This window comes from Pelmatolapia mariae, linkage group LG12 (genome assembly GCF_036321145.2).
Source record: "Pelmatolapia mariae isolate MD_Pm_ZW linkage group LG12, Pm_UMD_F_2, whole genome shotgun sequence".
In the NCBI taxonomy this organism is placed as follows: Eukaryota; Metazoa; Chordata; class Actinopteri; order Cichliformes; family Cichlidae; genus Pelmatolapia; species Pelmatolapia mariae.
Window position 1 is genome coordinate 33,852,410 of NC_086237.1, and position 26,023 is coordinate 33,878,432.

The following is a 26,023-nucleotide window of genomic DNA, read 5'->3' on the forward strand; positions in this document are numbered from 1 at the left end:
GGACAGAGGAGCCTACAAAAGCTTCTCCTGTTTTAAAGTCAAAGGATGGTCACGCCTGGTATTGATTTAACTTTGGTTTTCACTGTAAAAACATGTGAGTGATGACGTTATCTTATAATCGCAATTTTAAACATTTTAAAAAATTATCCACTCCCCCAGAGACTGAGACTGAATGGTACCACCACCAACCCCAACACAGACACTCTCTAACTTATGGGACAAAGCAGAAAGCAGTTAGACCCAGTTTTCCCAGAGTATTGTTCACAGTCTGCAGGTGGTCTTACAGTTGAAAAGCTGCTGGAGCTCTGGCCTAATGCACCATGTGAAAGAAAGACTCATAGTTTGATGGAGCATGTAGTGACGGGTGAGGTCGGGCATGACAGATTTGCAGGTGGTTGACTATACTTTTAAGTAATAGTTAGTAACGGACACTTCGGTGTAGTTTCAAGTAATCCTAATATATCTATCTAAACCCCCACACCATTACGCCACCACCAGCACAAAAATTCTGACCCTACCATCTGAATGTTGCGGCAGAAGTTGAGATTTTTCACAAACAGTGTCCAGTTTTGGCGAGACTGTGTGAATTGTAGCATCAGTAGTGGCACCAGGTGTGGTCCTCTGCTTCTGTGTGTCCAGAAATGCTCGTCTGCATACTTTGATTGTCACTATTGGTAATTTGTGTTACTGTTACCTTCCTATAAACTCAAAGCAGTAAAACCATTCTCTTCATCAACAAGGCGTTTTCACCCAGACAGTTGTCGCTCATTGGATATTTTCTCTTTTTCTAAATGATCATGTAGGAAAATCCCGATCACTTTCCCTTCCCTTTCTGCTCAGTTTGAACTCAGGAGGCCGTCTTGACCATGTCTACTTGCCTAAATGGGTTAACAGATAACAGATAGATCCAGTTTTGTGGGTTTCCAACTTAGAGAAATGAGTCACCGAATAAACACTTTAATCAAAAACACTGAGTGTCACTGTAATTCAGCGGCTCACAGCTTTTGTTTTGCTTCAGAAAGAAATTTTAGAGTCAAAACCAAAACTCAATTCACCAATTCCACAATCGGAGTATTCATCACATTTTGCCAGTGTAGACTGTTTCTACACAGAACATTTCATGGTTTGTCCTTGGTGTCTCACTGGCGTTTAATCTCTGGAGTGTCTAAACATTTCATTCTTTTTATTCTTCAATGAAGTAAAAAAACAAACAAACACACAAATAAAATTAAATGTACACTAGCAACTTTTTAAACTCTAGATGTGCAAACTGTCACCTGAAAACATGTCCTCTTCTTTTATATTGATGTTCTCTCGTGGTTCACTTTCTTTTTAAAATGCGTCTTTGCTCTGCTCGCTAACCTTTATCTTAATTGATGTTTTTAAGAAATAGTGAAAACTGTTATCAGGGCGATCGTGGCTCAAGAGTTGGCAGTTCGTCTTGTAATCGGAAGGTTGCCGGTTCGAGCCCCGGCTCCGACAGTCTCGGTCGTTGTGACCTTGGGCAAGACACTTCACCCGTTGCCTACTGGTGGTGGTCAGAGGGCCCGGTGGCACCAGTGTCCGGCAGCCTCGCCTCTGTCAGTGCGCCCCAGGGCACCTGTGGCTACAATGTAGCTTGCCATCACCAGTGTGTGAATGGGTGGATGACTGAATGTAGTGTAAAGCGCTTTGGGGTCGATAGGGACTAAGTAAAGTGCTATACAAATACAAGCCATTTACCATTTTATCACTTTTCTTTGAAGTTCAATGAAAACATGCATGTTTTTGTTATAGCCAATTATAGGAACTATATTTACAGGCTATATTGTTCAAAAACAAAACAAGGAAACTTTAAAAGTAATTTGGAATCACAGAAACGTACATAATTTGGAATAAAATCAGAGTACAAGTAAAGAAACTGTGGTTTCTTATATTTTGGGTTGGTAAAGAGACAAGAAGTGTAGGTTTTACACTCAGCTGCTTTATGTATATGGAGCTAAACAATGGCATCACTTAATCAGGAGTAATCTCAACTCTACTGAAGGTCAGTCAAGTCTTAAAAATGTAAATAATTAACATTTAATTTACCCGCTGAAAGAGAAAATGCGCTGACCCTGCGGACCCTGAAATGATCCCCTTGAAGGCAGAAATATATGATGTAAATTCTCAGAAGAGCTCAGGGAGAGGGAGCTGGCCCGAGGCCGTCAGGCAAAATAATAAACACAAGGCTGCTGCTGTGTACACGTGCCATGTCCTCGCGGATTTGTAGATTTGTCTGTGATACAGGTTGACATGAAGGATAAACATGTAACCTCCTCTGTCCTTGGAAAACTTGTGTGAAGTTGTTCCTATTTTACAGTGAGAGCAGTGACTCTGGAGGCCCACCCAACTCCCCAAATATACTGGATGTACTGGAAAAAGTGAGTCATTGCTCCTTATTTCGTCATGAATGAAAGATATATGCTTTATCAAACCGATCTGGACTAGCAGTACAGTAAACACTTAGTCAGAGTTATGAAGCAATTTCTTGTCCTCTCATGTTGGGACAAGGATACAAGTAGAACCCAGTTCAAATGTTGAAAATTGAACATTTAAAAGTGTTTAAAAAATATATGCTAATTTTGTTTAACACTGTCATCTCTTCTTTAAACAACATTGTGTAAGTATGGAAAAAGGGTAAGGCATCAACTATTTAATCGAGTGACAAGTCTGGACTGCAGGTAGGTACTTCTACTCTGTGTTAGTGCCTTAAAAGTAAGTACGTAAGTGCTTCAGTGTCCAGAAGGGCGATTCATCAAGATGCAAAAGACCTAGATATGTATAGAAGTCCTCCTCCTCCCTCTGACATCAGTAAACAGTTTCTGGGTGATTTTATGGGCTCAGAAGCTACTTTGAGGTCAATTAAATTAAAAATAAAATTAATTTTTATTTCTATCTTTTGTTGAAAATACACAGGGACCTGGTGATTTCAACTATGCATCAATTCTTTTGTTTTTTTAAAACTCTAGTTAAAGCGTTTACCATTTATATCACAATATTTCTTTAATGAGTGCTGCTACATTTAATTCGAAGTTACACTAAACAGAAAAGTAGAAAGCTCCAAGTTGGAGATTTTTTAGAAGATTAAAAGTTTAAAACATAATTTTAAGAGGAAACAGGTTGTGTGATCGTTTTTGCAGCTGGGATTTAGTTTATTTCTGCAGTTTATGATCAAGTTTTGTTTGGAAAAAAACACAGCTCCAGTTAAACTGAAATTAATCTTCCCTTTTCTTCCTTTTAGGTCAACATATTTATGATTTTTGCATGTTTTGTGGACTCTCCAGGCCATGTAATTATTTGGAATTTAATGGTGATTCAGACCAAACATTAGCAATAATTTAAAAAGCATTATTTGCAGGTAATTTTTAAAAGAAAAAGTTTGGGAACACATTAGCTAATCTGAACCTAGTTGTAGGGGGAAAAGGTGTTGTCAATAATTGTTCATTGTATTTAACTTTTTGTAAAGAATTGAAACATTGTTACCACTTATATGTTCAATATATTTACTCATATTCTAATATGTGTGTGATATGTGTGGAAGCTGGTCCACTGGAAATGGTTGTAAATGTCAGTCTGTGAGGACATTTAATTGACTTCTTGCTTTTGATCCATGCTTATAGATATTACAGTTGTCTTTATTTAGCAAAGCTAAATTTGTTTCAAGTTTGTGGTCGCCTAGTTGAAGAAGATGGTGTGAGGTTATGATGAATGTGTTCTTTTCCCCGACATTTGACTGCAGTCGTTGTCCATGGTGCTGATCAAAAGCTGGAATGCTGCTGTTGATATTAAAGATTATTGGTATATGCTATTATTTTTGCAGTTACTCTGTGTGTGTGTGTGTGTGTGTGTGTGTGTGTGTGTGTGTGTGTGTGTGTGTGTGTGTGTGTGTGTGTGTGTGTGTGTGTGTGTGTGTGTGTGTTTACAAGTAAGACAGTACTGGTAAAAGATTCAGGGTCACCTGATCCAGCCCCAACTATAAGCTTTATGAAAAGAAAAAGTTGGAAATTCCAATTAATAAACAACCCACAAAAATATGTCTCTGTGTGTGTTTTAGCTTAAAAGTAGTTACTGAGAGCATAAAGTGCTTATTGGCTTATTTGTTATTTAAATAAAACCATTTGCTTGTGAAAAAAGAGCAAATGACTAAGTCATAAGTTATTACAGTTTTTTTGTTTTTGTCTATTATCACAGTAAAACAACATGAAACTCCAACTTTAGGCCACTGCTTAAATATTAATAAGGATACATCTCAAGACTTTAACCTGGTTTATTCAGACACGCAACACTAAACTTGTTCTAGAGGTAGCGAAATGTGGAAATTCCTTTTTAAAGCAATGATTGAGGGCTAACTCTTAACTTCAATTTGAAGTTCAGTTCAATATTTTCTGTATTAGGATATAAGAAAAAATAACCTGGTCCTTACAATGTTCTAAAATTATTTTAATCAGCAATAACTTTAAATGTTTTTGCATGACTGTCTCTCACGACGTTATGGTCGACTTTCGACCTGCTCTTCTTTACAGCGTTGCTTCAGTTCATTGAAGTTTGAGCATTCATTTATGCACAGCTCTGCTAAAAATCCAGCATTTCAATCCAGTTGAAGTCCGGACTTTGACTGGACCGTTGCAACACCTTGATTTTCTTTTTAAGCCATCCTGTTGTAGATTTGCTGATGTGCTTGGGATCATTGTCCTGTTGCCTAACCTAGTTTCAGCCAGGCTTTAGCTGTCAGACAGGAGGCCTCACATTTGACGCTAAAATCAAAAACACAGATCCATCCTGGCTTGCAGTAGTAGTTCACAACTATGTTTTTGGTAATAAGCACAAGTGGCATGTACATGAGTACAATCTTTGATTCTGAGAAGCAGCAAAGAGTTTTTGTCACTATTAAATTAACCAATATTCAGGTTTTGTTCTCAGTCTTAAATTCTGATCAATACATTTGAGAAATTCAATATTTAGGCTTAATTTAAAATCTGAATATTTGAGCCAAATCCAAACTGCATCAACACAAAGATGAGTCTCATAGCTATACTGCTTCATCTTATTCAAGGCAGAAGTTTAAACAAAAGACATAAGACAGTGTAAACTTTACACTTTTATTTTTTTTTGCAAATACACTAGAAATGTTTACAAAAGCACTGTAGAAACATCTGTGCAGTGTAAATTATCAAAAACTAAAAATGAATATTACTTTGAAATCATTTTGCACCTAACATGACAAGGGAGATTGTCATTTTCAGCAGCAAAACAAATTAGTATATCTATAAAGGAAATGTCTGTTAGTGACTTCAGGATATTGAAATGGGGGAAAAAAAACAATAACAACAAAAAGGATGGTATGGCACTAGTGCTCATCCCTGAAGGAGGGCTTCATTCATCTAGATATGTTACACAATATCGCCGCTTTACTAGGTCAAGATAATCAGCCTTCCAGTAAAAATCACTCCAGTTTGACAGAAATAATTCATTATTCCACAAGCACAAGTTCTCATACTCATCAAACACAAACACCCAAAACTTAAACCACCCCCAACATCGTTACAGACTCTTTACAGGACTCTTTGTTCCCAGTATGGCATACTGGGCCATCTTTTATACTTCAGTTTTTTTCAGTGTAGGGAAGGAAAAAAAAAGAAAGAAAGCTAAATACAAAATGAATTACTATATTACAATACTAATAAAAAAGAAAAGGAAAAAAACATAAATATTGAAATATTCTGTGGCCACTTGCAAACATCCAGCTTATTTTACACAGCTTTGTATTGCTTTGTCTTATAATACTGAGATTTTTTTTTCTCTGCCCACAAAGATCATTGATCACTTTTGTTTGTTTCGCACTGGGTGAAAATAAAACTAATACCATTAAACATGAAAAATTTCCTCTTTTTTTTCTCTTAACTCTCGCCTTGATGTAAAAGGCACATACACTCATTCAAGTTCCTGCAACAATGCTCAAATACTTTCACATAAGTTGTGGCACAAGTTTAAGGAAGGAGGGGAGAAAAAAAAAAAGGTTTTGTAACATTATCGCGGAGAGTAAACACAGTGCCGGGGCAGATCTATAGGGGTTATCTTTGGTCAAGTTGGAATGAGCCAATGGGCTTAAAGGACCGGACTCAAAGGTCAGTATAGTACAGTGGAATGAGAGTGATGGGTCAAACACACACACGCGATCCTCTGGATTAAGGTCTTTCAGGTTCAAGTCGATACATTTTTAAAAAGGTGAACAACGATGAACCGCGAGTTTGCACAGGGTGGAGGTCGCATGCGTGTGGAAATTTTTTTTTTTCCTTTCTTTCTTAAAGGCCTTGAGTGAATTGATTTCACTTCAGAATGAGACTTCAACACTGTTGGAAATATTTGCTTTTGTGAACTGATACCACTATCTGTCCATTGAGTCTATAGCGAGAAAGGTGGTTAGTCTGACTCAGCGCCGAAACTGGAAACAAAGGGAAAAAGCTGGCATGCGAAGGATCCTGACATTTGTGTGCCGAATTATTTTAATTTTTTAAATTATTTTTGCAAGGTAAATCTTGGATACCACAAATTAAAGCTGGACACAGGTGTTTTATATACTAAATCAGCCCATCAGCATTGTAAGTGGTCACCTCGGACAACTTTTCTGGAGACTTAGAAGGCTACAGCTACTCAGAATAATGGAAAAGCGTGACCAAGAAAGATTACACCACTAAATAGCAACAAGCATGGATTATAACTAATGTGGCTTTTCTTCATTGGACAGCGCAGAAAGGACCGACTGAGGGCTTAAGTGCTCTTAGAGTAGATTTTCAGTCTGTGCTATCTAAATAATGACCAAAATGGATCACCGTCTTGGAAATGCTGAATTGGTTTTGTTACTGCTGGAAATGCAAGACAAGCTTTTTTCTGTTTCCTAGCTTCAAGCTAAGTTATGCTAACTGGCAGCAGGCCATAGTCTGAAAGGACAGAGTGGCATCTAAATGTTCACCAGAAAGCAAATGTGTGTCTTTTCCAAACTTGCATTAAAGGACTCTCGACCACAGTGTTATTAAACCCAAACTCCGACTCCGGCCCCCTTCCAGATGACACTGAAGTGGCTCGGCCCTTTTGAGAACCTCCAGCGAACTGTTTGCTAATAAAACCCCCAAAGATACATGTGATATGGTCATATCACCTGCCAACAGATGAAAGAGAGGTTACAAAATATCTGTACTCATAACTGTAACTGCTCTAATTCCAATAAATGGCAGCAAACTGTGGGCTTTGTTTCTTGTGCTCAGGTGTCAGAGGGTCGGTACAAAAAAAAAAAAAAAAAAAAAAAAGCCCCTGTGGTTCAACCCGAAATTTCATGTGAGCACATGTGGACCCCACATACAGATACATGTTCATAGGTTATGGCATTTTTAGCAGCAATAACAAATACAAAAGTATATCAAAAAAAGAAGACACTCCTTGTGCTGAACACAAGTAACACAGAGGCATGGATGTCCGCTGTCCATTTACAACAACATCCATCAAAAGCAATACTAGCCAGGACAAACTGTTGAAATGTTCTTAACATATGGACCACTTTGCATTGTCAGGACAAAACATGACAAAAAACACAAACAAAAAGACAAGAAGTGAAAATATACAGGGCACAATTTCCAGGCAAAGTGCAGGGAACTTTTCCACGCAGACAGTATTATGGCCTTAAATTCACTTCCCACTGGCTTCCATCGCCTGTGGGCTGGAAGGCGTGCCTGACGTGAAACGTGAAATGTAAGACAGACAGTGATTCGAGCGCTGCGTGCCGAGTTTGCCTTCCATGTCTATAGCTCCTTGGCAAACTGAATGAACAGCGAGTGGTCACGGCACACGACAGTGTCTTTGACAGATCAGCTGTAAATACATTTACATAACAGGACCAAAGGAAAAAAAAATACAATCCTCCCCCCCCCCCCCCCCCCCCCCCCCCCCAAAAAAAAACAAAACAAAACGGTAGGCTTGTGTGAGGACTGGTTTCAGCAATCCAAATTGTGCTTTCTCTAATATGTAACAGTGTAGACGTGCAGGAGCGCGAACACCAGAGCAAGATTAGTGTCTTTCAGCACACCGAGAAGGACTGCTTGCTGGATTTGGTCAGAGGTATTTCATCAGTTCCCCTTTACATATGTACAAGATTTTTCCAGCTTATTTGAACGATGCACGAAAATAAAGAACACGCTGAACCATTGTAAGGCAGAAAACTGGTTCAAGACTCCCTCGTAAGTTCTGTGGGTGTTCATTTTTTTCTTCCTTTTTGTTTTGAAGTGTTCAGTGATGCTCAGTGCCATTTTTCCTATCGCTTTTACAGCTAACGAGTGAAGGTCTCAACTGAGGACTCGGATATAGCTGACGTCTGAATAATTCCATTTTTAAACCAGTGTTTATTCTCCTGGGAAAGACAAATAAAAATGAGTCAAGGAGGAAGCAATTACAAAAAAACTATTTCCGGTGTTTCACTTTATCACGATTATGTTAGGGGAAAAAAATATTTGCATGTCGTCCATGAAAACAGGACACTGAAGTGTAAGATAAGGTCCACACACACGTTCACTGACTGATACTAGAAGTCCTGTGTGTGTGTTTGTGTGTCTCTGTACTATTTCATTATCTTAGGAAAAAAGGCAAATGGTTTGGCTCAGTCTGTTCCACGTATAAAAGAAAATACCAGGCTAGGAAAACCGTCAAGTCTTCTAAGCTCAGGAGCTCAGAGTTTACTCTGCAGGGATTTTCTAATCTGTTGGCTTAAAGTTTTCTCCTCGGACAACACTGACTGACAGGATAGAGAAGGAATACAACAGTAACAACACCCCCACTGTTGTTCCCGTGTATGCTCTGCGTGACTTGTTAACCGTTAAATTTTTGCTCAGAAGGTCATGCATCAGAGTGCTAGAGTGACACCTATGTATGCTACCATGTTCCCTCAGAAGATCACAGGAAATAAAGAAAGCTGCGTCCTGGCCGAGCCCACCCGGCCAGAGTCCCTTTATCTTTTAGGGCCAACCAGGACAGAAATGAGGATTAGAGTGCGGGGTTGTTGGTTGTGCTGCAGCAGGCATAGAGGGCCATGCTCAGCAGGTAGAGTGGAGGAGGACAGACAGTCTTAAGAAGGCTCAGTGAGAGGAGCAATGTCTTTGTTGACTAAACAATTACTGGGGTTTGTGTCCAACCGCTTTCCCCAACCCCCAAAGTGAAGTGAAAATGAGCCCACTGTTTATGCAACCCCCCCACCCGCCCGTTATAACGTGAATCCCCCGTTCTGCTTCCTCAGCCCCCTTCCTGAGGGGATCCTCGATCAACACTTCTGTGCCTCCACTGGAGACATGGCAATGTAGGAACCGTTCTTCATTGGCTGGCTGGCCGGCGTCTCTGACGATTCGTCCGTTTTGTCGCTGACCGGAGTGTAGGCCGTGTCATCTTTCGCCGTCTGCGTGGGGAGAATCGAGGATAGACGTCGTCAGTGCAAACAACAGAAGTGGCAAAAAGTCCGCTTATTAACATTAAAGATATGAATAAATGCTCTGAAATGTTACACTACAATGCAAATGTGCACCAGCTGTACAAAAACAAAGCCACCACAGAAACATTAACTTAAATTAGGGATATTAATAATAATAATAACAATAATAATAATAATGATAATTACTGTGAGGTGAGAAAATGTCCCATAATGATAATTAAAATGATAACAATGAGAGATGGTGGATAACAAATTAAAAAGGAGAACAGAAAAAAGGCAAAACTGAAGACTTACAGCAAAAGAATGAAAAGCTTCATTAAAATCAATACGTTTTACTTCATTCTAAAACAGAAAAGGAAAAAAGGGGGGGTTACAGAAAATTAAAATTAGAACATGGTTAATACAACATTTCTTCACATTGCAATTAAGCATCAACATCCTCTTTGTGCTGACATCTAACTTGGATGCACATGCGTATGCTAAGGAACAGCTCTTGGAAATATTTGCTTTTGTAGACGAGACAGTGCTCGGCTTAGCACAGGGGTGCACAGCTGGCCTGGCTCCATCTCCAAATCTCTCAGATTATTCATATTGTGTAATCAAAAGCCAGAGAAGTAGGTGCCAGCAGGTAAATTTCTGTTTCTATTTTTTTCTGCTAAGCTAGGCAAGCTGTCCTCACGATTAAGTTTCATATGTGGCCACGCAGAGACGCACACAGTGGTATCAATCTCATTTAAGAGATTAGCCACAGAAGCAAATATTTCTTCAAGCTATTCCTGTAACATGTAGCAGGCCTCCTTCTGCACACAGAATAGCAAACTGTAATAATCTGAGAGCTGGGGCTTCAAACTAGCAGTCCTGCACTGTTAGAGATAACAGGGGGAACGTGTTGTACATCATCTCTAGGCTACTATCGTTCAATGAACTGCAGCTACTACGCCACATTCATGTCTGGTCTGGCTGAAAGGAAATGTTGGACAACTTTTGCTTCCTGAATTCAAACATGCATCAGCTGTTAGGGAACATTCAACAAGGGGAAAAAAAAACCCCAACCCGCATCACATGATCCATTCGTATTGTGGAAAACTGCTCATGCTGACTTTGCTGCTCAGATATCATGCAATGTGTTAGTTAACATGCACGTAGCTGTGGGTTAAACCTGCAGCTCCTCAGGGTCAATGGTGGAGGAAGTTGTTGTCCATGCAAGAACCAAATGATCAAAACCTTTAAGACTAGTGTTTACTGCAACTTATGACTAACGTCTAACTACCAGACTTAGTTATACTGTGAGATAATGTCAGTGGGCAGCACACACCTCAAAACAGAGTAACTCTATCATTACTGCAGATTAGTTCACGGCAGAATGTGGCAGTCCCTACCTTCTTCTGGCGGTTTCGGCAGAACAAGACGAGAAACACGAGCAGCAGGATGATGCCCAAGCCCACGATGAGGACGGGGAAGTTGGACACAAGAGTCACGATGAGGAGCAGTGACCTCATCTGGGCTGCTGACTCATCGTCAATAGTCGCCGTCTAGAGTTGTGAAAGATGACAGTGCTGACTAAGCAGTTCACTCGCGGTTAGTCAAACACGTTAAGCTGTGCTAAAAGATTAGATCCTCACCTCATTGACGAACATGATGGGGAAAATGGTCTCGGTGATGTTCTTCGTTTTGCTGCGGGGCAGAAAGACAAGCACGGCGAGGTCAGGGGGAGACATCTGGCTCAACATGTGGCTGAAATGGTGTCACAGTGTATGTGGCAACAGTAAACAGTGGATCAGAGTTCAACAAAGCCTGACTTACGGAAAGCCTTGGACTCTCTTCAGAATGATGTTGAGCTGAGCTCTCTTACAGGCACGAATGGGAACTCCTGTCGTCTATGAAGAGGAGAGCGAAGACAAAAATTGGGGAAGAAGTTTAATTTTCTCTTTTTCTTTTAAGAAAAACTGCAGCAACAAGCATGAAAACCCCCCGAAAAACTAAACAACAGAATTTAGAGGCCAAGTTAGACAGTATCAGAAAAATATATGTTTATAATTCCCAAACTATGAGATACTTTAGCTATTGTTTGAACTCTTTCTTTTCCTTGTTTGGATTACTGTACGCATGATATCACATAGATATTCTTCTCCCCCCATTGTCAGAAGAATGCTCATTGTTGTCGTCTTTCCATCTTTGTATATTATTTGAATCTTTATTTAACCAGGAAGTGAAACTCTTAGCCACCGAGTCACAATGCTACCGCAAGTATGTGCTCTGAGCATTTGTCAGCAGAAACTAGGAAGGTGGTGGGGCCATTCTGATGCGAAAGTAGATCACAAAAAAAAAGCTAAATCTGTTATTTTAACATCACGTGCAATTTGAAAAGTGACTTATGTATGAAAATATAAAGATAAAAAAAAAAAAAAACTCAAGTAAAAGACTTAATTTAACTCACTCACTGTTAAAGTGATGCCCTGTTTATGTGGTAGGGATGATCAGTACAATAGCAATAACAATTCAAACTATAATAATAATATAGCTGAACATTATTATTTTTTTATAGGAGTGAAAAACAAAAAATAATGTTGCATGAGTGTTGAGCACTGATCAGTAAAATTACTTATAATGACGTAAGCCGAACACAAAATAAAATGAAGTCGGAACAAAAACAAATAGAGCGATTAACCCCCGCTCAAAAAAAAAAAAAAAAAAAAAATCATAAAGCAACCACTCTAATTTGGAAGGACAGATCGAAGTCCATTACACACTCATTAGTCATGATAACAGCACTGTGTTCAACATACCGGCTGCAGATCAAGATACGTCTCGTGCTCCTCCTTGTTGGGGTTAAGGCCATCGATGGCGTTGATGTAAGCGGGGTCAGCCTGATAAAAGTGTGGGAAGGACACCACGATGGGAGCGCCTTGAGGGAAACAAATCAGAAATAAACATGTTGCGTCATATTTCTATCTAAAGATTAAAACAGCAACGGTCAAGGAAAAACGATAAAAGTAATAACTTGAGATAACAGCTAGTGCTTTGTGTGATGTAAACATGCACCCGTGACTGTAAACGATATAATAGAAATGATAGCTAATGAATGTGTGTTTTAGGTTTTATTGAGCGTTGGTAATGATTAGCTGAGAACGCTACTTTTCTTTAAAAAAAAAAAACAAACAAGAAAACTAATGTAATCAGTCCTTTAGCAAAGGAGACCTTACTTAAAATGACTCCACACATTCAAAAATGACGCATTAGCAAAACAGAAACACCGTGCTATGAAGGATGCTCTGCCATAGGAGTAAAGTATAAATAGTCGTTTTCATTCAGTCAAACAAAACGAAACTTGGATTTTTCTTTCTTTAAAACATATTTAGATTTTAGAAAGTGTTGAGGACTAAATATTTCTCCACATCAGATAAAAAACAAAAAAAAAAACATTTAGATGTGGTTTGAAATGCAACATCCTCATCTTTTCGTCTCAGTCTGGACCCTCTGGCAGACAAAGTGTCGGTACAAGAAATGCTGGAAGAAAAGCCACGTTGGAAAGCCGAGTCTCCAATTATGGAGATGGGTCGGTGATGTCTGCATGCACAAATCTTGAACACTTGCTGCGTGGACAGTCTGTGCTAAAGATCTGATTTGAGAATTTAATCTCATTTGATTGTAGCCTAAACAAATTTCCTTTTACTATATTAATTTAACCTTTGAAAGCTGCTGTTTCTAAAACCCACACAAGTTTAAAAAAAAAGGGAAAAAAAAGAAAAAAAAAAAAGGTGGGTGCAGGTTGTAACTGTCACAGCACTGCTACAGTGAATAATGTTTTTTTTCTTGTGGTTACAGCACTCAGACAGTTTCAGGATGACACCACTTTGTATATCACGGCAGGCCTTGATGTTGATTGGCTGAAGCGTCACACCACACCAGAGTTTCCTTTACATTTGAATTGCAGGAAGCGATGCCAACAGCCAATCGTGTTCGATTATGGCTGAGTTTAATCAGAAGAGCCTAATATAAAACCATAAAACATTTCCTATTTAAGACTCTTACAGTGTGGTTTTTTTTTCACTCAAATGTAATAAAACTATAAAAGTAATTAATCAAATGAACAAACAGGAAAGTTTAGAGGTTACGGTATAGCATCTTTCCTTAAAGCCCAGTTAAGATCATGTTATCAGAACAACCGTACTCCCCTTAATAACCACCATAAAATAGTTCAATAACCCCCCCACCCTCAGTCAGCACAGTTAATTATTGAACCACTGAGTAAAATCTGGCCTGCTCAAACAGTGGGAATGTCAGATAGCAGCCAGGGCACAGGGTTGCTGACTGAAAGGACCTTTTTTTTTGAGGGGTGGGGGAAATGAGGAGAAAAACAAAAATGTGTCATGGGGCCAGTGTGTGGGGGAATTGGGTAATTGGGGCAAGGGAGAGGCTGACGGTGGGATGGCTCGGTGCTCCTACCTTCTCGACAAACGCTGACTTTAAGCACCCCGGTGCCGAGACAGTCACCAGCTGGCACACAGAAGCCCGCGTTAGCGGGGTTGTTTTTGGGGCTCATGAGGACGTCATTAGGGGGTGCAAAGCGGTACGCTTGAATCCCTTTCACCTCCACGTCTTCCACGTAGGCTAAATGAATAGACCTGAGGAGAGAAAGAAAGCGCTCATCACTTAAGGACCTCAGGATGGGTTTAATAAAGACCTCAAGTGCCATTCAAGAAGGAAATAGTTCTCTTTATATTTACAAATCTTCTAAACAGAATAAAGAATGACAACGCTCATTTCCTGTTCTATCTTGGCATGTCCGGGCCTAACTCTTTCCACCTGTGTTTCCACTGGATGCCTTCTCAGAAGTTGTCCCTATCAGTGTGTTTGTAAGCACACACTGTGCGACTCAGTTGGCATTTCCTTTCATTAACCTCAGTTGAAGTTCTTGTTCTCACCCCACCGGGTGCTTTGCCTGTAAACAAATTTAAAGCCACATAAGCATGCACACCTGCAGAGATCAGCAGCGAAGATGTAGAGCAACTCGTTCCTGTTTATCAGCGGGTGGAAAACTGCGCCATCGGTGCCGTTGATCATGTTGCTCTGATTGGATGACCACCACGACATTTCCCTGTTGATCAAGAAGAACCAGATATTAATTTGTACTAAACCCCCCCCCCCCCAAACAAACAAGTATTAGTACTGCTCTAGTTTGCAGTTCCACAAAAAAGCAAATACTAAAAGAAATTATACTCATTTAACCTTTAACCCCCCCCCCCCCAGTTCTCCCTCAGAATTATTTTGCAACCCGTTCTCAGCCTTCACCTTCTACAACAATACAATCTTCCTAAATGCTGAAATAAACAGGGGAAAAACCCATAAATATTTCATATCTCTCACAGCTCCTATTCTTTGGACATTATGTTTTTGGCATTTGGCCTTACTCACATTTCCGGTATTATACGACAAGTGAATAGAAAGCAGGGAATTATCAAGGTCTCTCGAGCTGAAAAATCAAACTGCTGACTGCGATTACACCCATACCACCACTGTGCTACAGAGTCACCACAACAGCAGCCATTTTTGTACGAACAAGGAATTTCAGTATAGTTTGGCCGTTTTTGTGTCAGAAACCGAGTATTTCTGTATTGCTTCATCAAAGTGAGTACTTTTTTTCAGCACACACAGTACTCTAAACACACATTCAAAGTGCAAGGTTGATGTGGATATCCAAATATCCATTTTGCAACCCCTCTCCCCCTAAAGCCAGGGAGCAAAGACTATCCCCTCTGGACTTTCGGATGAACATTGCATAACGTATTAAATGCTAGTAAGGTGCGTGGAAGGAAGAGGAAGCCATTTGCTGGCTAGAAAGTGTTTCCTACCATTCAAGAAACAATGAAAATAAAACAGTTTATATAAAGACAATTGAAAGTGCCCTGTATGAGTTTTTACCTCAGGCCATTCCACGTGTCGATCTTCCCATAATCCAAGTAATTCTGCTCACCGGTGTGGAACACAAACTCTCCTTCATGGGTGCCGTTTTTCTGTTGGACAGACAATAAAACTGCTGTCAGTTGCTGTGATAGAAAACTGTGCGGGATGGTAAACAGATATTCTGCTGCTATAAGAACATCAGCAAAAAAAAAATTTAATTCAGCTTTGTATTTGTTAGTGCAACCACAAGTACCCAAGTGAAGATTAAACTTCAGTTTAATTCAATATTTTGAACAACAAACTGATCAGATCTCAAAAAAGGCCAAATACATAAATTTTCTTTTACCAAAAAAACAAAAAACTGACTAACAAATTAGTAATTGTCTTTAAGTCACTCTAAATGCTACACTCAGGATCACGTGGTTCTGGCGTCGCTAAGTTGCAAACAATATTCTATAAACAGGAAATAAAAGTGTCATCCATCAGCATGTGAGCATTCTGAATTTTCTTACATGACATTACCACAGACTTCCTCTTGTTTTTCCTTGTGTGACTAACCCCTAACAACAAGAGAAAAAAAATCTCTGGAAACAACAAAGTGAGTAAAACTTAAATGGCAGCTGAGCTTACCTTCCACATTAGCCCAAAATATTCATCTACTTCAGGCTTCATGGAGTGGACTTTTGTGAGAAGAGGGTCTTTAAAGCCCCACAGAACCTCGTGCACAGTGCGGGTCATGAACAGTTCAATACCCAGGCCGTTCATGTACATGGAAACAATAGTTCGCAAGAAGAAGGAGTAGGACTTCAGCTCGTTCATTATCGCCTAAGGAAGACGGACAAAGAGAACAATGCTACCATCAGAAGGCTGGAGGCAAAAGGTGAGAGTTCTCCCATCACACACAGTGGAAAAGATCACTGAGTCATTAGTTGCATCTTCCTTGGCCTGGTGCCTTCTGTTTATCCGTTCAAAAAAATGAAAATGCCACAATGAAAATTTTGGGAACATGCGTTTGAATGTCGTCCAAAATCTACATGACCTTTCTGCTTCTAGTCATAGAAATCCATTCGCTCACCACAAACGGGATGTTGACAGTCCTGACGATGTCAACCTGTGGGTCTCCGACGGACTTCTCAGGCACAAAGACAAAAGTCTTTGGGTTCAAGGCGTAAACCTTGGTGCCATTTTCCAGGAAGGTTACATTTTCCCGTGGCCTGTACTCCCTGGTGTGGACAGGACATTTGTCAGTTATTCCAAGTTTCTTTTGTTTTGATTTCACACATCAAAATAAATTCAGATGGGTTTCCTTAAACAGGGCTTTTACAAACATGGTTAAAATATTTCACTTTTCCAACATTACATATTACAGACACATTTAAATTTCTTCACAAACTAACCTGTAAGTATAAGGTCCGATCTGTTTAACAGATGCCTTCCCACCTGCCATGAACACCTCTGGATTGGTGACGTTAAAGAAGTAATACTCCATATAAACAGGTGGAGGTGGATTCTTCCATGACTCAAACACTTGGCTCTTCTCTGTTAAAGTAATTTCCTATCAACAAAAGAAAAAAAAAACATTCAAAAACAGGAAAAACGGGAATAATGTCTCCCAAAGCATGAAGTGATGAGAATGTTGCTGCGCTGCATTTGATATTAGGAGTGCTTTTAAAACCCTTTTCTAGTCTCAAAGAGGGCCATCTGAAAGAACACATGGCACCTTTCAGCAAGGAGCTGGTGCCGGGCCAACACCTCAAAACCCAGAGGGAAGCAGAGGAAAGTCCTTCACAGCTGAAAAACCATCAGCACAGCCAGCCAGTCTTAGCAAAAACTGAGCTCCAACTTCAGCAAGCCTAGGCAAGAATCTGACAGTGGGCTTTCAGTCCGCCCACGTTACTTGCATATTGGAATGAGAAAACATTGCACTTAGTGGCGTTAGCCATCATACTGGATGCAGGATGTCAGGTAAGATTTGTAGCCAAAATACAGAAAAACAAAATGACCACAAAAATGCTGAAAACAGCTTCAGACATTTCCCAGATTATTTGGCTAAACTCCTATGGAAAAAAACCTAAACAAAAATGAAGGTCTCTAGTACATAAACTGTCTGTAACATTAACCTGGACACCACATGGCTGAACATGAGGAACGGTAACAATTAACTTGAACTGCCAGCTGTAAAAAGAAAATTAAAGACCTTCCAGTATGTTGACCGTTTGTTGACCAGAAAAAACAAGCAAACCCTTTTTTTTTCTCCCATTCCTGCCAGTTTTCTAAACTTAGTGTGGAGAAATGACCCACTTCCGTCTGTGTCTTTCATTCCTCAAATGATTTGTCGGCTGAGCGGTGCTCTTTAGAGATCCTATACATTGTCCTCTGTGGCTTCTCACGGGCACTTACTGTTGTGAAACTATAGCTTAAGGTGTGGCTGCACTTCCTGTTTGGGTTAACATCTTGTTTTACTTAAAGCTATTGTTTTCCGAGCTTTGTTACATCAGTTCCTTTTTTCCTGCTTAAGAAAACCACATATCAGATTATCACAGGGGTCAGCTAAAATATCTACTTTGATCAAGTGGGACAACTGATTAAAGAGGGGAACATAAGATTAAAGCAAACTACAACTGAGTGAAAAAGACTAATTTAGCTGATTTGGTGTTGATGAGATTAAAGATTTGACCCTTTTTGTCTTCTGTTCAAGCCTGACTACAACCAGCAATTAGTTTCTTTGCCAATTAGTATTTATTCTGTGAAAAATACTGCAAAGTAAATTATTCAGAGACTAAAATTGTGAATGGTGAATAATTACTTTCAGTCTGACATCCCAGGCAGATGACTATCCAGTATGAGGAAGAACAGAACTTGAGGTACTTAAGTGAGACTCTCTTGAGTTTTGAAGATCCTGTTTCTTAATTAAGAGCTCAAATAAAACTGCATGAAGTGAGAAAGAGTGCTACCATCATAAGATGTGTCCGTGCGCTAAACAGCAAGCAAAAATGACCCAATTTGTTCCCTTTTAAAAGAAAGCGTCTCACTTTCGAAACAGGTTTGAGTCAACGTCGGGCTTTTTCTGTGAGACCGTCTGTGACGTCAGCCTGCATGGATCCCTGTGTTTGCCAAACCTTGAACAAAGGTCTTTGGAAAGTCCTTCATCAAAGTTGTATTAACATTATTTATCTCTCAGAAAAACTTTGAAAAAAATAGCCAATGGACAAAGCAGGGAGGTTTTTCAGTACACACAGACACGCTGCTTTTATTCGCTGGTGGAAAAATTGAAATGAATTGGACCTTTGGCAAGCAACTTCAGGTACAACTAAGGTGTGGCGTCACAAGCTCCTGCTTTGATCAGCAAAAGAAGAAAAACAAACACTGTAAGCATTGTAAAAATAAAAGCTTTTGTAAATTTCTCTTTGTGCTTCCACAGTGTTGAAGCTTTTACATTTAAACTGTGCCACATTTTGAGTTTTACCAACATGACCTTGGTCTTGGAGGCTTTTATACTACAGTGAAAACACAGCTGAGGAGTGGCGTGAGTGGGTGTTCTCTTCTTTTCAGTTTCGTCATCTGAGCTGAACGACTTGGGCTAGGCCAAGCCTGGAACAACAGCAAGGAATTAGGAGAGATTGCTCCTTAACAAAAATCATACCCCAGAGGGCAAGACGTCTGTCAAATTCCTCACATGACTTTTATGCCTCTTCCTCCACACCCGGCTTAACACAAACTCAAGAGTTTGTGCCTGGAGGTAACGCAGACTTGCCCCAAACACATCGGCTGCTTCTTATTACAAAGAGACGCATTTAAAGTCAGATTAGATAGATTTGTTTGGAGTTGGTTCAACACGTACAAGCCAGCCTAACTCAACGGGAAGACTGTGGTGAAAGAGGATTAGCTATGCTGTCATTTCATGTAATCGCCAGCCACATCAGAATTAGGTCCCCTGTTGATGAACTTTGACTAACTCTCTTAATTTGGGTCCCCTGGGATGGTGCCGTGACTGCGAATGAGAGAAAAAATGCGACCCCGACCTAAATTTAACCCCAGGAGGGGCAAACCATGTCAGTGAGGCAGCAGTTATTGAGCCACCAACTTGAAACAAATAGAATGTTAAACCTTTCTGCTGAGCTGATTTTAGCCTTTTCCTCCTTAACATGAAGATGCAATTTTTTTGAAGCAGGAAAGAAAAGGCAGAGAGGTTTTAAAGTACTGATAATGATTTGAAGAGGGCATTCAACACAATTTGTGTCAGTAAGAGGAATGTGAGGCATTTTAAAGGGCAGAGAGCAGCAGGTTTATCTGAGAGAGGGTGTCAACTGGCAGCACCCCCGCTCCATCACCCCAACCATGTCCTAAACTACAATAAAAAGCAGACATCCATGGTTCAGGCTGACCCACCCCTAATGTCCCACCAGTCCGCAAGCATGCAGACACTTAACTGCAAAAGTCCAATGGTGAAAGCAGGTTTTTGAAGCAAAAGCTGTTTCTGTCTAAATTTGAATCCAAATACAGTAAAACACAAATGTTTAGCCTGACTTATTTTTCAAGTGAATGTTATTTTGTAAAATCACTACACAAAACTGAAACCCACTAAAATTAAGCATTTATGTTGAGTAATTTTTACTCAGATAAAATTGCACAAGAAAATTGTGCTCACAGCAAAGACACAAAATAAAGCAGCGCTGCAATTTAAGAAATGTACAGGATTGGACTGCGTGCAGCTGTATTTTTAGGACCTACTTCACCAAAGAGCCAATTATCTTTGGCAAGACGTGAGGATTTATCAATCAAATAGTTGCAGATTTGCCTGATTTATAAAAGTTGGATGCTTGATTTTCAGAAAGAACGACGACTTCTACACCATGCAGAGAGAGATATAGATCCACCACTCTCAGTCTCCACCTGCCCGCTCACTCAACTCCCTTCCCCCCATATCCCTCCAGACCTGCAGACCACCCCCCAAACTAGATTTCTACTACTACTACTACTACCACCGATGATCCCTCTCAGAACCCTAACACCTGAAAAAGACAGTGCATGGTGCCTGTATGAACAGAAATGTGCCATCAGGTCATTGCCTGGTACTGGAAAGGTTATGAAATGATATACTGATGATAGATTATACATTTCTCGCATTTCACCCTAAAAATCAGCCCCATCTAATATAAGCAAACTGAATCCAGCGGGGGCAGATGCAAAAAAAACAAAACAAAACTGTTTAAGGTAGCCTACAAATAAGAGGAATCACTATGAAATGGGATAAGGTCATGACAAGCTCACCTCATCATATTCCCCCCTCACTGTGGGAGTTACAGGGGATTTCTACCCTACAGCGGTCTTTGTGGAAAACATTAAAACAAACCGAAACACGTTAAATGGCCTGTCTTAATTGAAGCTTGTAAAAAAACAAAACCCTCGAAATCACAGAGCATTTTAAGGCGACTTAAACAATGTATAAGCCTCGGATCCTGCGGATTCGTGAAGGTGGGCAGGCTCTGGGTTCATCCCGCATCGCTGGAGGGGCAGAATGCAGCAAAAACAGCCCATAATAACGTGAACAGTTCAATCTATACAATTTACTCGGTCGTGTGACCCTGGATGTGCCATCACAGGTGAGATGCTGTAGGTGTAGGTGCATGATTGGCTATTGCAGACGAAACGCTATGAACGTTTGAACCCCTCGTGTGTGACATATGTAAAGAGTGGCAAATGAAGGGAAAACGTAAAGAAATCTTCTTTTTTTAAGAGATCCAACTCACCTTTTTTAAGCGGCTGTGGATCATGGTTTGGAAGACTTGAGCCACGACCAGGGCGATTCCCACTATCAGGAGATGAGCGCAGATGAAGCCGGTGGCGTAAATGGCACAGGATCTCCGAGTCATGCTGCCGGGCGTCTTTTGCTGTCCTCTTGGCACACAGAAAAAAAGAAACCAAAAACTTTTGGACGGTATTCTCCAAAAATCTTCAACTAGAGACGGCGAAGGGGAGGTGTGGGACGGTGTAACCGCAGTCTCCTGAGCAGCAGCTAGGGTTTAAACTTCTCTCTTAACGGCTCCGGCGTGAGCTCCACAGTCAGGCAGCGGCGAGGTGGAGGAGGAAATGTGTATCAAAAATGTTGGCACTTCTTCATTAAAATACCAGATACTACTAAAATCTGGTACCTAGAGAGAGAGAAGACGGAGCTGCTCGGAGGCGGTGATGAAATGAAACGGCAGCTCTCGGTACACCGGGACGCAGAAAAGGAGCTGACCTCCTCCTCCCCTTCCTCTACGTATTAATGTACCCGGTCAGGCGAGAGGCGAACAGCGTCGTTTGGGTAGGCTGCAGGGGCGGTGGGCGTGTGCAAAGAGAAAGAAACGGCAGTGATGATGTTTTTCTTACAAGACCGAAGTCACATAAAAACACAGCAAAACACATATATAATGCATCTACACACCAAAAACAGTCTATTTTGTCTTTCTTTTTTATGTTTTTATATTTCTCTATATATCGATTTTTTTGTGCGTCTTTGCGCACACTTTGTTTGCTTTTGTTGTAGCCAGATGACCCCAGACAGCTTCTCTTTGAGTTAATGCTTAACAACTGTGATTATATTTTAAGTCACAGTGAAACACGAGCTGGCAGTAGTACACCCAGTGCTACCAGGGTTATGAATGATTTGGCAGCAGCGTGCACATCCACATGCCGCCGGTAGTGTGACACCCGGTGACTTTTTAACACGCTTACTGGGACCGAGCTGCACCGCACATACTGGCGGTAACCGTTTTGGGGAAAAGTGACTTTGGGAAGGAAACACCTTCAGCTCGCTTCTCTGCACATCACATCAACTGTGCAGACAGCCGGGACCCGTTACTTTTTATACGGAAACCGCTATCTCGCCTCATCTTACCTCCTTAAATACGAACCGCGTGGACATGAATAATGTCCCATTCAAGCAACCAACGATTGTTGACGCGAGCCCTTTGTCCGACCAGCAGACGTTTTCATTGGTTATCGTCCTCCCGGACCACCGTCTCGAGACCACCCCCTTCAGGCGCTGATTGGTCAGACGCTGGTGAGTACGATGTTGAATTCATCGACTGATTTCTGGGCGGGGCTTCTATAAAGGGGGAACCGGACGATGTGACGCTCTCCGCTGGGAGGAAAGTGGATTCTCAGCGGCTTGTGAGGACACGGCTGAACCCACGCATGATGCTGTGGAGAACAAGAAGAATGTGGAAGATTTATTGCTTGTATTGCAAAGTTATCGTGAGGCAAAGGACGATTAAATACCGGCAAAAGTGTAATATTTTAGGTCTTGTATACAAGCAAAAACAGATCATGTTGACAAAATTTATGTTTTTACTTTAACTACACAAAAAGCACGTATGAATGACCTTTATAGAGCATGTACAGGAAAGTACAGCTGTTTTTAAAACAAAACAATGAGCTCTGTTTGGTTTAGTTACATGCAGATGTGCAAGAGCTGTAAAGCCTTGATTTCACACACACTGGGGCATCTAAATAGATCAGTGTATTTGTGTAGTTGGGAAATTATTTGAGTAGGAGCTTCCTGGATTCATATTGTTTTTGTCTGAGGTGCTTCTTGTAAGATATATATCTATATATATAGACTTGAAAACGAACAATTAAAATGACTGGCATGCAAGCCATTGTCAGTTTTAACTTCCCGAGGAAACACATCAGTTTTGTTTGTTTTTTTTTTGTTTGTAGACATGTTTCATTAAACATAACAACACCAGGATCATGCAAGTTTAAAAAAAAAGATTTAAAAATGTGTTCCCTGAAGTTCCTTGTTTTTAAGTTTATTTGTGTAGTTTAACTAATTAAAAGTAATTAAATGTTTGAAAAAATAGCTGTGTGGAAGTAAAAAATTAAAGAGATATTTCTTCATACCTCCTTCTTGATGCATAATAGATTATTGCCCGTTTTATAAATGTGCAGGCCCACTTCATGCTTGTTCTAACAGTTAAGCTGTAAACGACGCTTGATAACCACCCATCATGAGAAGCTGTCCTGGCATGTTCTCTTGCTATTTACCTAATGTAGTACTGTTTACACTCTGTGATCAGCCTCTTACATGTGAAGTTTATTGTCACACCCTTTTTCTCTGAACAAGAATGTAAGGTGACCATGACATTAAACTTATGCTTACGTGTGTGCAGTTCTACAAACAGGGTAATAGAGCAACTTTTCATCAAAAGGCCCCGAAGGCCTATTTTCTCAGTGAGTTGCTTCCAGTAAAGGCACACTACATGTACTGGTATTTTACAGAAGAAATTTTTAGTTGGTTTTACACAAGGTCATGTCATTGTTTTTAAGTATGTGGGGCTTTGCACCAATTACTATTTTTAAACATTCAAAATATGATGACATTTTTGGGGACACTGATCATTTTCCAGGGCCATGAACTTTGCAGCTGCACTTGAATAATTTGGGTCAGTGCTTTAAAACCCTTTTCTACTGCTGTACATGTATTCACATGACATCTGTTCATGTGAATGTTGATTCTGTATGTATGTATGAATTAGTCCTGGAAGTAGGGACAGAGATAAACAGGTAGCACTTGTTGCAAAACAATGCCAGCAAAGGGTTAACTAATCTCACTTTAAATATGTTAAAGTTTCAGCCATGTGTTATGACCAGATGAAATTCGTGAAAATAAGATTCTTCTCAACTTTTTCCTGAAGCTTTCTGTAGTTTTTCTAATGTTTGTCTCTTGGTATTTTACAATGTTCTTCTCAAAATGGACCTTGTGCTAGCAGAGTCTGTATGAAATGTGATGATGTTTTTAATCAGAAAAGGTCAGAGATGACATTTCTTTAGTATGAAAACAGCATGAGGCTGAAACAGGACTGGCCAGTGTGAGCCACCATCACCCTTATTTACAGGCAACACCAGCTGTAAAGGAGATACCAGTGCAGACACCAGTTTACATATTAAAAAGAAAAACCTGGCTAAATCTGACTCTGCTTCCCAGCTCAATCACCCATTCACAAATTTATCCCAGTGGTTGCAGCTCTTCTCTGCAATAAATGTGAAATCTGAATGACCCCTGTGAAAGAGATCCAATCTCTTGAGTAATCTGTTTGTTATTGACTAGATGTTATTTGATGTTTGGTCGGTGGCCAACAGGTTAGGATTCACCCTGCTATAAAAGGCTGTCTATGCAGTAATGGCCAGCCTGTAAGGTGAGCAAGGTCATGCAGCGGCCTCTTTCATAATCCATTCATAAATAAAACAGGACAAAAGAGCACAGGTTTTTCTTAGGAAGTGATATACATTGTTTGATGTTTGTTACTGGAAGGAACTTACTGGACCGGACTCTCACCATTAATGAAATTGAGTGTTACCTCATTGTGCTGAGCCTTATGGCAATCCCAGAGGATGGGGGCTACAGGAGGGGGCAGCATCTGTTCAAACAAGCAGAGTAAAAAATGCTAAAGAAAATCATCAGGGGGGAAGGATAACAAGTAATGCCGCAACATTGTTTCTGCCAAAAGAAAGGGTGGGAGGGTGAAGCGGGGTAAAACAGTTCAACCTTTGTAATGGTCTCTTTTTATGTTCGGTCAGCAGAGCGACACTGATGTCTTTTTTTTTTTTTTGTCTTTTTTTCTTGCTGGACTTGTTGGAGGCAGAAGACATCCAACTTTGAAAGCTGACAAAAAACTGTTTTACACAAATAATGGGGCTTATGGTGAGATAAAGGAAACTATTTATACATACCCCAACAAGAAGCCTCTTATCCGTAGGGTAAATAATTTCACACAAGTTCTTCAAACTAGTGTCTGTTGTCCACATAGATCATTCACTGTATTCTGACACATTTTTGAGCCCCCCCCCCCCCCCCCCCCCCCCCCATCCACAGGGCTACACCAATAGCTTTTGGTTTGTACTTTGAAGACATGGCTAAAGTTCAAATGTGGTTGAACAGCAAGCCCTATTATTTTTAAACAAATGGCCATTCATGACTTTGGAAAAGAAAGTCTTCTATGAACGTAACTGTCACTCTGCAGAGTCAGCTTGGTCCGTGATTACATGGTGAAACGGGACTTCGCTTCACATTGCTTCCTGGGAACAACTTCAGGTCACCAGTCTCACACGCCCAACAATTATAATGAGTCAGTCAGTTTAGAGTCAGTCACTCATTGGCCCCTGTTTAGTCTCACATTGTGAACAGAAAGTTGTTATTAAGTGTGGTTCTATTGCAAGTATGGGCACCGCTGAAGAGTAAATCCTGTCTGATATTTGTTCACAGGCCAATTGTAAACATATCTTACCTGATAAAGAAGGTGTCAGATAACACAGGCGGTATGCAAACAATGATTCAAGTCTTTAGACTGAAATGTATTTTCAGTGTATTCATCAGCAGCACTGTACGAATAATACAGCCAACACCCTCACAGCTTCACAAAAGTAGCTGCAGGTTATATCTTCACGTGTAAACAGGGACAAAGAGGTGTGTCTGAACTAAGACAGTTGTAAATGGAAAACTAAGACTGTCCTAAATGCCAACATCAGCACGCTAACATCCTCATAACTTGTGCTAACATGCTGACGTTTACTGTGTTCCCTGTTAGTTCAGTATGGTAGCCTTGTATGGTTTTATGTGCTAATTATTGCATCTGCAACCCTGAACTT

General features: G+C 40.3%; 1 protein-coding gene across 3 annotated transcripts; it reads right to left on the bottom strand.

Annotated features, from left to right (window-relative positions):
• Positions 1–9,284: 9,284 nt before the first annotated feature.
• Positions 9,285–24,821, bottom strand: scarb2a (scavenger receptor class B, member 2a). Of its 3 annotated transcripts, XM_063490171.1 has the most exons (15): positions 24,736–24,821; positions 22,272–22,576; positions 21,142–21,703; positions 16,789–16,946; positions 16,467–16,614; positions 16,022–16,216; positions 15,410–15,501; positions 14,466–14,585; positions 13,934–14,112; positions 12,274–12,392; positions 11,291–11,364; positions 11,110–11,161; positions 10,867–11,019; positions 9,782–9,829; positions 9,285–9,454 (listed from the first exon to the last, which is right to left on the bottom strand). In XM_063490171.1, exons 3-15 carry the CDS (start codon positions 21,262–21,264, stop codon positions 9,323–9,325), a joined length of 1,593 nt encoding a protein of 530 aa, XP_063346241.1. In that variant the 5' UTR covers positions 21,265–21,703; positions 22,272–22,576; positions 24,736–24,821; the 3' UTR covers positions 9,285–9,322. The 3 variants fall into 3 exon arrangements, with proteins under 3 accessions (XP_063346241.1, XP_063346240.1, XP_063346243.1); XM_063490170.1 differs by lacking the exon at positions 24,736–24,821 and having other exon boundaries at positions 22,272–22,645; XM_063490173.1 differs by lacking the exons at positions 9,782–9,829; positions 24,736–24,821 and having other exon boundaries at positions 22,272–22,646.
• Between the last annotated feature and the right edge of the window lie 1,202 nt (positions 24,822–26,023).